Source organism: Aptenodytes forsteri, unplaced genomic scaffold, assembly GCF_000699145.1.
Source record: "Aptenodytes forsteri isolate BGI_AS27 unplaced genomic scaffold, ASM69914v1 Scaffold35, whole genome shotgun sequence".
Classification (NCBI taxonomy): domain Eukaryota; kingdom Metazoa; phylum Chordata; class Aves; order Sphenisciformes; family Spheniscidae; genus Aptenodytes; species Aptenodytes forsteri.
In genome coordinates, this window is record NW_008795334.1 from 2,631,053 (window position 1) to 2,642,831 (window position 11,779).

The following is an 11,779-nucleotide window of genomic DNA, read 5'->3' on the forward strand; positions in this document are numbered from 1 at the left end:
GTGAGAGTTTACTTATGCTGTCACGTTACTCAATATATGCTAAAGAACCCCTTAAAGAAATAATACTTATTGCATAATAGCTGAAGTGCTTGAAGTTGCATCACGTTTTGCTCATAGTTATACCACTCTTGATTTGCAAGTGTCATAATCAGCAGTCTGTTAAGGTCATACACAGAACTGAGGACAGACAGAACGGTATGACTCCTACCATCACTCAGCTCCTTTTTTGCTGAAGAATTCAGGTATCACAGAATCAGGGAGTAGCAGACGAGGAGCTAAAGGACATACTCTATCACATGCACAACATATTTTGGAAAAACTCCAGTCTCTTTAACTATTTTTTCCTTAATTGCTTACACATTTATACTTTTGTCTAGATTGCAGGGAGGAGGAGAACAGCATACTCAGTACAGCTTTAAATGAATTGTTCTCCTATTGCTAAGCAGATGTTTATGTCCAATCAATAAATCATAGTAAAGAAATTTGGACATTTTTGTAGCCAAGTAACACACTAGAAAAAGAAAGAATCAAAAGGAATAACCTATACGAAAATTTAATTTTTTTTTTGTTTACAATTAATTACAATAGAGTTAATTACAATTGCAGAGATTTTGGTCAAAATTAGCTTCTCCTAACTTTAGGCAGAGAGGCAGTTCCACAGAGCAATTAATCTCACCTTCTCTGCATTGACTTCTTCAGGAGCCTTGAAGCCTTAGGGAGCCTAGCTTTAATGCCTAACAGCTACAGTTGTGTGAGATGAATTCCATTCTTTATGTATAAACTACCACTTACCAATTGTCTCCACATGATGCAGCTTTGTTTAATGACTGTGATATAGCAATGCTGCTTAGATTATCCTTATGATTATGAGCTTGAAAGATTTCTTGACCTATCTCACGAATGTGTGTAGAAATGACTACAAAACACCCTCGTGAGAAACCAATCATAATGTAGCCATCACCATACCTGTTACAAAAAAAACAACAATTAAGAAAAGAGACCTATTTATGCAATATGCAAAATGCATTTTCTTTCAGACTACTGGAGTAACTGTCAATGCCTCCATTTAATAGGAAAAATAATTGAATTATGGGAATTTATATATATAATGTAGAACAATATAGTATAAAATAGATTAAGGGAAAAACAACCAAAGATTCTTAAAGGACAAAACCATTTTTGTGCCCAGAGTTCACTCATAAGTCATCTTTATTCTCTCTTCTACATTCTATAATGCCACTTCACTTTCAGCAAGCTGCATACATGGCAGTGATGCCAGGAGAAAGATCTCTGGTATCTTCATTGGAATAAGCATGCCAGAAGATGGAAACTTCCATTTCAAGATTCTGGCTGACTTGGTCCCATCAAAGCTATGCTAAAAATAATAATGCCAGTCACTGTGCCCTCAAGGCATACTACTGCAAACACAGTGGAAGTACCAAAGCTACAATCTGTATTTGTGAATAGATAGTGTGTTTACTTTTCATAGTGTCAAGTAGAAATAACAAGGTTAAGGCAGAAATAGTTACAGCGTGTAAGGACGAATGCAAACAATATCTCATCAGCTTAGTTGCAAAAAAATCATTGCAAGGGAAACAGCCCAGGTATGCCTTGTTAGACATGTGGCCATAAATTAGGAAGCATATAGCTACCAGTTTTCTTACACAGTTGTAGTGTAAAGGGAAGAATGTCAATTCCATGTTGACTGAACATGCATTAAAAGACATGGTGTCATGATTCAAAGATACAGAAACAGCACAGCTACTTTTTGGATACAGAGTTGAAACTTCTAGCTCGGGATTTCTTCAAAGGAACATCACCACTTGGATTACATAGCAGGAAGGCTACAAGAACTTTGCATAACTTTGTAAACCAACAAACTAGCTGAAGGATACAACTCCACCCCTAGCTCTTTCATCAGTTACTCATCCAAACAGAAAACAACCTATAAACCCCTCAGTTTAATCTACTGTCAGGACAGCAACAGTATTAGTGTTCTAAAGCTGAGCATACCAACAGCGATTATATTTGAAAATACTGCTTTTATAACCATTGAATTGTCAAGTAAAACAATTACAAAATGTAGACCTTGTGTTTGGAAAAGAATTATTAAAAAGGCTACAACACATCCAAGAAAAATGCAGTGTAAGCAAGGGATATATGATTTCATTTCCAGCATTTATCAGAACTACTGGGAAAATCTTCAGCTTGTTAATACTAGAATGCTTCATTAAGAAAGTTCTGCTCACCATCTGTAGGTTACAATACTGCCATAAGGCTGCTGAAATTTCAGATCAATCGGGTTATCAGGATCATTCAAATTAAAAAGAAAGAGAGTCTTCTTGCCGACCACTACACTTACCTGCCAATGAATGAAAAGAAAAATTAACTTGATAAGAATGGCATCACTTTAAAGTAAGGCCCTACATCTTCACTAAAAGATGAGATTTAGGACTTTCAATAATCCCTAAGAATCCCATGGATCTGAATTCTGAATATTCATCAACAGTGGAAGACATTTTCAGGATATTCCCCTTGTGACCCAGTGGTTCACAGATCTAAATGCAAGCCCTGCAGAACACACATCTCAAATTCAAGACTTTTCCCTAAAGAAGCATTAAGTCAGCTCCATTTCCTCAGAGGAAAAGGCAGCAGGTCACATGGAGTTATCCTGTTGGACTACTCTCACTTGAACTATGATGTGGTTTTTGATCCACAGAATTTTTATCTGGGAGGTGGAAGGGAAGACTAACACAACACTGCTATCTCAAGTAACTTGCTGAGATTTTAAAGATAGAAAGACAATTCCAAAAGAAACAGCCTGTTCAGTGTGTATTAAACATGCAATGTTTACAGTTTGGTAACAGTCTAGGTGAGTGCATTTTATCTGATGAATCCCATAGAGATGTTGGACTTCATAGTGGAAAACAGGTTGAACTTTGGGGGTTTTTTGAAGATTATTTTTGTTACTAGAGTGTATGTTATTGTCAAGCAAGAGTAAAACACTCATTTTAGAAAAAGCAAGGAGGAGCAGCTTGTTTCACCTTATTCTTTGACAAAGATACTTTGAAGGGCTACTTACAAGTTTAATTTACATTACCTTCTGTTCCAGCTCTCCTTGTCTAAAAAGGAGACAATGGTTTAATCCTAAAATAAGAGCTGGAAGAATGAAATACAAAGAAGGTATTTTCAAACTGAGGAAAAAAAAGGCATATGTTGACCTAAAAATCCATTAATCCAGAATTACAAATTAAAATTCTGACCTATAATTCCTAAAGTTACCCCAAATATAAAAAGTATGTTTTCTGTCTTTTAAAACAGTTTGCTTATAATTCCATTGCAGCTTAATGATGAAATACTTAAGAAATACTATTTCTTAAACTTTTCTAAGAAATTACAGGAATTATTTTATGTTGCAGGGCAAGATGTTAACTCTAGTACTACTTATTTTGATCCAACTTGCAGGTTGTTTTTTTTTTCTGATGTCATAACTAACAGCCTGGAAGTGACTGTTATCAAGCCAAGCCCCCCGCCCCCAACAACAGACACCTAGACATTAAATGCTATGTGGCTTAGAGCTGCTGACAGACCATCCAAGCACAAACACCAAGAACTACAGAATTACAGAATGCTCCCTAACATTTTACAGCAAACTTGAGAGCTGTAATAAAAAACCTGCAAAGCCTAGGCTATCGCGTGCCCCACGAAACAGCAGAAGAAATCAAGGCTGATGTCCTCAGTTCCTGCATTTTCAAAATATTTGTTAATTAAATTTCCCTAGGAAGCAGAAAACATTTCACTCCATGCAGAGAGGCAAAAAACTCCTACAGGTCCTTGTCAATGTAAACATGGGGAAAAATTCCTTCTTGACACCCATACTCCACAGATTAAATCTGACTGTGAGAATTTAACTATGTTGTATAAGTGTATAGGTCTGGCCAAATTCTAACACAGTACCACTTTTGTATCCATGGATTTTCTATGTCTTGTCTTGGTACTTCATTGCTGATCATTTAATAATATGCTCTGCTAATAGTTATCATTACCCCATTTTTCTGTACTTCACCATTGACCGATCTGATGGACTTTGATTCATTCAAGAAAGACAGTGAAGACAATGAAACTGTAGCCATTTAGACAGAGACAGGATAATGTTCACACCAAAAGACTGACACCGGGGCTTTTAGTCTCTTTGATGCTGAGATTTGCATAAGATGAAAACCTAGAGAGCAGTGATCTGTTCTCAAAACTGGCAGCTGAAAATCTGCCCTCTGAGAGGCAGCATCTCTGCAATTTTGACAATTCTGCTTCATTTCCATCTGCCACATTGCGTATACTGTTGTATATTTGTATTGTATGTATTTCTTTAAGTCCCTGCACACATCTCCATCTATTATGTTAACTACCACTGCAAACTGCTCTGTTATCTGTCATATGGCTAACCACTGCACTTTTCATGAACACATCCTTAATGAACAATGGGGTATGGCTTTACTTTAAAGGAAAGTTTTGGAAAAGAAAAAAGAAAAATCTTCAACACCAAATTTTAAGTCAAGGAGGAACAAATTGCTTCCTGGCCCATACCGGTTACCAGCGGAAACCCTGAAACATCAGATTAACACTTTTTGCAGTATTTTGTATTGACTTCTTACTGTGCTTTCCCTGGTTGATATTCTTTCATCAGTCTTCATAACTGAGAACTGCATATCACTGGGATCTGAGCTCACTGAGGTCTGCAAGAAAGAAGTTCAGATTGAGAAATCAACAGTTAATGTAGCAAATACTGATAAATAATTGCATTATTCTTGCCCTGTACATTTTACTGGTAAGGATAGATAGATACAGTTGCTATTGCATTTAGTACCAAAACTAAGAAAAAAGTTGGAGAAAACATGACCTCAGTTTGGATCATAATGACATGTTATCACGGAATATACTGAAAAAATATCTAGGAAACAGTTAGAAATACAAATCCAAATAGAGAAGGAAAGATCCAGATGAGGAAGACGACTTGCAAGATGATATTATACAGACAGTATTAACTGAAGCAGTACAAACAAGGTCACTCCAATGCAAATTCAAAGAAGGAAGACCAAGAATAAGGCATACAGGTTAAATATTTACAATGCATTTTAATACGGACATACCTGATCTGGTTTAGGAAGTGATAGCAATCTAGTTGCTTTTGTAGTCAATATGAGGTTACAAAACCTCATAAGCAAGCCTTGCTTAGGTCTCTGCTGTCTCAGCTACGCTGCTCCTACTACCTAAGCCAGCTAGTTTAAAACACAGACATACCCTAAAAAATCTATTAGGGTATTCTTCTCCAGTTGTGATCTTCAGACATAAAGATGGAAGCATATGAAATGAACTATGGAAGATTTGTTCTTTGAAAATCTTGAGTGAAACACTGTTCACTAAAGTTAAAAAAAGTGAATTATATTCATTTGCACATTATGCAGCAACGGTCATTGCTCGGAAGGACTGTGATCTATGTAAGCAAACAGAATGCTTGATTAGAGAATCTGAGTATACTTGGAGGAAGCGCTGGATTCAGCCTCTCAACAGTGCAATGGAGGTCCAGCCTAGGAGTAATCCTTGCATATCAGAGGCAAGATCTTTGTTTAACCAATCTAAAGCAAAACCAACACTAAAAGTACTTCCTAAAGACCTTAAAAACAGTCATGTGAGAGCTGTCCAGTGCTGCTAATGGGGAAGTCAACCTAAGACTGCACTTATAGGATGCTCTTGTAACAGATACAAATCAGGATCAAGAATAAGAGAAGCATGTTTAGGCAGGACCACAGCAGAACTGCAGAGACTCTAATATCATAAATCACGTTGCATAACACAGAGGCTCAGATGTTTAGATATGCCCTCATCCTACATGAGGTTTCCCAAAGGCTCCTTGTCCATGAAAGCAGTGGGATTGAAAAGGCATAAGCTCCCATAGGGCCCAGCTTTCTTGGGAATCAGGACTGTTAATGTATGCCTTAAAATTAAACAGGGGTTATAAATACTACCTGTCTTATAGTATCCCCTTCCTGATTGCTTATAGTAATCATTTTGTCTTCACCGCCTAGAGCCAGAAGGTTTTCAGTACTCCAACAACCACAAGTAATCCGCTTAGTGTGCTTACCTGAAAAAGAAAGAAACCTATACAACACAAATGAACACAACCACAAAAAAATATCTGGGATAGAAATACGCTCTATTAAGCCACTCAAACAGAGATTGTCAGAATGTGAAACAACTTGTCAGAGCAATTACAAATTCAAGAGTAATTTTTTTTTTAAATCTTCTACTCTCAGATGGAAGCCTTTTGATCTCATAGGAACTTGCACAGCCCCTGTTCTTCCATTTCTTTGCATCAAATTTCTGGGGACTGTGCTATATCCTTAACCTTTCTGCCCAAAGGTACTCTAAGCAGATAAGAAAAAGTAACTTAGCAACAAGAACAACCACACAAATCCTCTGCAAGAAAGATAACGCAAGTTTCCCATAAGACAGCATCAGGCATATGTATATGTATTTTTAACTTACTATACTATAAAAATACTCTGGTAAGCACAACAAAATAGAAGGTGCAAGTTGAGTATGAGCACATTTTTTACTTGCATGTTCATATACAGAACTAAAAAGGAATCTAAGTATATTAGCAAAATTCTACTTTCACATGTGCAAGCTTAGTTTCAAACCAATGCATACCAAGAACAGGAATCTTGCGAGAAGTCTGACGGTTATATATAAGTAAGTTTCCCTTTGTTGTTCCAACAGCAAGTAAAGTTCCAACTCGAGACCATAATAAGAAAGACATTGCATCCCTAAAATAAAGAAAAATTTTACTTTGTAGAGATTCCTTTCATGTGCTTACATATAAAAACGTCTTGCATATTTGTTTTGAAGTTCTGTGAAATCACAGAGACCAAGCAGAATTTTTAAATTAAAAATATATTCTCTACAACAAGTATCAGAATTACCTAAGTGTGCACAAAATAGTGAAAGTAATAAAAAGTTGTTTGACGTAAAGTAATAAGACTTGTACAAATGGAAATGTGTCTGCAAACATCAACAGTCTTTGATGGAATCATGGGTAATTTGGCCAAATACGCAGCTTTAAAAAACACTCAAAGATACCATGAAGGTACGTGAAATTTTCCAGTCAATTGGTTTTTTGTACTTCAATAATCCTATGAATTCAGCCAAGTGAATAGGTCTAGTTCTAGTCAATGTAATAAGAAAGTTAGAAAGAGCCATTTTAACTTGAAGTTTCAGATATAGCAAGGCCTATTTTGGTGTACATTTAAGGGTACACAGATAAATACTATACACTACATTTAAAAAAAAAAAGCCTCTTAAGCAAAACAATTTTAATCAGAATTTTCCAATTACTGCAGTTATTTCCATCAATGCCTCTCCCATCTTTTTAATTTTTACTGTAAGCATGCAATAGCAATTTGAAACAAATTTCAGATTTAATTGACACATGAAACAACCTCCAATATATATTGTTTGCATGTGAGACGTTTTGTTTGTGCTTTTCTAATTTCAAAAAGAGGAGGATACCAGAAAAGCCTGATTATCACACCGTTTATGTGTCTTAGTGCTTATTCTGCGTAAGCAATAACACTGTGACAAAAGAAGGATTAGGCACACAAAATGATATATACTGTTCTAGCGAGACTGCCTCCAGTAAGCAATTTACCTCAGATATTAGAGAAAGATCATGAAGGAACTGCAATAACTGCATACTCCATTCTGATAAGTACCTTCTATGCTCTTTTTTGCTTGTATACTGGCAAGTTACTCTTCCCCACAAAATATTTGTTCACACATGAAAAGGAGGTACGGTATGGTCTAGTCCTTCACACAATATAACATGTATATACATCTTCATAAATATAATGTGTATATACGTCTTCATAAATTGCTTTGATTATATAAATAGCTATAGTTTAACACTGACCTATCAAAAAAACCCAAACCCCTATTTGGGAAAACTTAACAACAACAAAAAAAAATTAATGCCAAAGTTGATGTATTCTACCAGAAAAGAAGATTATAAAGAATAATCATTATAACATCTGTGCTAAAAAGGTATATTGTTGATAATATGTAATAACTAATAAATAATGACAAAAATGTAATGACTAAGAAATAACTGAGTAATCCACAAGATGCCTATATAATGCTACATATAATTAATTAGACAGTAGGAAGAAGTAATCACTTTAAATTTCTCATTTGTATGTACAATCATTTGCTTGTTTTGAAAATGTTTTCTAACACGTGACTTAACATTCTACTGACAAATAGTCTTCAAAACATAACTTCATTAAATCATGTATAGGTTAAGGCACTGTATTTTGTGCAAAGTGGCAATTCTTACACTTTCTCAGGAGTGGAGTAACTTGTATAGAAGTTATTTATTGTTTCAGTACAGTTTAAGTTCAGTTTGAATATACACATATAGGATACCAGGCTGTAACATATGGAAATATCCCATAATCAAATATCGAATATTCCAAATGATTTTCACAAAGCACAAGTGTACATGTTAATGGAAATATGGAATATTTCCGTATTCCAGACATGGAGTTTTCAACCTAAATCTGGAAAAAAAACACCCTCATAGAAACCAGCATAACCCCCACCCTCCAATTTTTGCAGCTGAACTGGATTTTTTTGATTTAATGGATAAAACACTCGAATTTCAGTATCTCTGACTACCTAAAAAAACCCCAAACCCAAACACTAAAAACATACACAAAGGAGATTAAGAAATGAAGGGTTAAATCAGAAGGAGTGTTTGTCTCAACTCAAGTAAATAAAATAGCAGCAGTATCCAAAATTAGCTGTTTCTCTGCTCAGGTGAATGCCCTAACAAACATGGGACAGATTAGTTTCCACTCTCGTTCCTACAGACAGAATATTTATGTAGAGTGCAACAGTTTAGTGGAATAGATTCAAAGAAGCTAAAAGTTTAATTGTTAAACCAAGCTTATTTGTTAACCCAATGCCTGATTGTTACGTAGGCCTCAGGAGAGTTTTAAGTCTGTGGCCAAATTCAGAAAGGTAGGGATTTAAACCTTAGAGAAGGATCGCCTTAGATATCTCCTCCCATCCTAAACCAGTCTGCTTTGTGAATAGCATTTTAGTCCCCTTATAAATCTAAGGGGAAAAAATCCTAGCACCACTAAAATCACTTCCCTTACTTTTAAGCTCCCTTTTACTTGTGTGAAATACTTTGGAGAAAGTGTACACAGTGCAGATACACAAAAAATTCACCCATCCTTATTGCTACCACAAAGTGGAGACATTAACAAGCTCTCTGGGGACTTTGGCACTGTTGACAATTAAAAAAGAAACAAAATCCATACCAACCCCCAAACCCCCACCCACAACAAACACTTCAAAACCAGCAAATTATACCAAAAAGAATTTAGCAACAAACTGTAGCATATTAGTTTAACAGTACATGTGCTATGAGGACTCCAATAAAAAGATGATCTTTGCAATATAATCTCCACATCAACAAGCCACAGTGGTCCAAGTCTTCAAATACACACTTTAAAAAAAAGCTTGCTTACCTCATGCCACTGTCTACTTGGCTTGTTCTGTTTGTGTTCGCATCCCACAGAAATATGGCACTAGATTTGTCTGTGATTATTGCTAAAGTATCTCCATCCTTATCCCAGTCCATGGCAACGCAGTTACTGAAGAAAAAAACCCAGACTTTCACTAATGTTAAAATGTTTGTAAGCGTACAGAAACAGCCAGAATTATTCAGTTGAAGGCCCTGTCCTTCCTTTTCCCTCCCAAGCAAAACCATGACAGATTGCACATTTATCTGTAAAGTGTACTTTTATAGCAACCCCACCCGTACTCAAATCTCATCAAAATGACAGAGGCTGAAAGGAAGGTCATAAAAAAGAGACTGCTACCTACATTCTAGTACTTGAAATACTAGATTCACTTTGATTTTCAAGGGACAGTGACTTTTCTTTCTAGATAAATAAGTTGATAGTTTCAGGTTAAAAAGGTACCTCTATGAAAAATTTCACTCTCATTACCACTCAAATGAAAACTCCTAATGCAAGCAATTTCAAAAGCATCCTACTGAAACGCACATTGCTGTGAACTAGTTCAGTAAGCCTTCAGTTCCAGTTTCTCCCATCTTTCTTTTTAAAACCTTAGCAGTTTATTCTAGACACTAAGTATGGCCTGTTCCCAAAACACACCGACGAATACTTAACAGCCAGTCAGAACATCAAGAGCAGGAATAACAAGGACAAAAAGAAAAAAATAGGGAAAAACGCAGATTGGTAAGTAGTAAACAAAACAAATTCTATCAACTTAATGGTAAGAAGATGCTTATAACATCAACTATTATAGCAGAGAATATTAGACATTCCGAACTCCATTCTTATGTAAGGAGAGGTCTAGCGGTTAACAACTGCAGTTGGTTAACAGTTAAACAACAAATAAAGAAGCAAAGTTTGGCCTGAGGGGAGAACCTCCATATAAGCACGCTTGTTTCTGTTTAAACTGTGTATCACAAGAATTGAATTTTATTCTAATAGTAATAATCAGAGAGAATTTATTCTTTAATCACAGCAAAAGGTTGGAAATAAGAACTCAAAAGAACTACCTAACCTAGGTAGAAGATTTGCTGGCGGGCCTCAAAAAGTCAGTACTATTCAAACTACCATAAGTGGATGTTAACTATTTCGACAAGCGTTTAGGATATGTGATTATTATACAAGTTTTTTCTCCTCTTTGCCTTGCTATGAGAACACAATATTATTTTAAAACCGGTTTAGATGTTGTGTGTTTCCCTGAAGGAAAGGGTCACATCTGTCCATCAATAAGGTTGTGCTATCAGTGTCCATCGGTAAGGTAGACTCCACTTCACACCACCCTCACCAACCCACATGACAGTAGAGGATCCCCAGTCCAACACAAGCTCTTCTCAGAGTTCACCACTGACTCCACACAGCTTTCCTCACTTTTGGCAGTTTGCTGGAGAGAATGAGCATTTATCATACATTGTGCAAAATACAGCGCAGAATGAGCCGGACCATGGATACTACCAAGCAAAAGACACTGACATAGCCAGCCCACATTATGAATGGCACCTAACCAGAACAGGATTTTGAAACAAGACAGCAAGATGCGATGGTCAGTAAGATACAAGCGAGTCTGGTAAAGACAATGAGAATTGCATCTCCTGGTTTGGTGCAAGGTGGCAACTACGATGAACTGCAAAAACCGGATTCCTAGAGAGTTCTTGGTGAGCTAAGTGATTCTAGCTCATATCTACCAACGATACAGGGATATGTGACATTCTAGAAATGAAAGTTAGACTTCTAGATTACAGGCTTCAGATCCTGGGCTGCATCAAAAGAAGCGTGGAGCAGGTCAAGGGAGGGGATTCTGCCCCTCTACTCTGCTCTGGTGAGACCCCACCTGGAGACTGCGTCCAGCTCTGGAGCCCTCAGCAGAAGAAAGACACGGACCTGTTGGAGGAAGAGGGTCACAAAAATGATCAGGGGGATGGAACACCTCAACACCTCAGAAAGGCTGAGAGAGTTGGGGTTGTTCAGCCTAAAGAGAAGGCTTTGGGAGACCTTATTGCAGCCTATCAGTACTTCAAGGGGGCTTCTAAAAAAGATGGCGGCAAACTTTTGAGCAGGGCCTGTTGCGACAGGACAAGGGGGAATGGCTTTAAACTAAAGGGAGGTAGATTTAGACTAGATCTAAGGAAGAAATTTTTTAC

At 36.7% G+C, this 11,779-nt stretch overlaps 1 protein-coding gene across 1 annotated transcript in view; it reads right to left on the minus strand.

The window, feature by feature from the left end:
* WDR19 (WD repeat domain 19) overlaps positions 1 to 11,779 on the minus strand; it is a 47,480-nt gene that overhangs the window by 34,197 nt on the left and 1,504 nt on the right. The window contains exons 3-8 of the mRNA XM_019472308.1: positions 9,591 to 9,716; positions 6,709 to 6,824; positions 6,024 to 6,139; positions 4,653 to 4,733; positions 2,250 to 2,362; positions 793 to 966 (exon numbers count right to left, since the gene is read on the minus strand). Coding sequence (XP_019327853.1) covers positions 793 to 966; positions 2,250 to 2,362; positions 4,653 to 4,733; positions 6,024 to 6,139; positions 6,709 to 6,824; positions 9,591 to 9,703 — 713 coding nt within the window. The 5' untranslated portion in view covers positions 9,704 to 9,716. The remainder of the gene's footprint in view (positions 1 to 792; positions 967 to 2,249; positions 2,363 to 4,652; positions 4,734 to 6,023; positions 6,140 to 6,708; positions 6,825 to 9,590; positions 9,717 to 11,779) is intronic.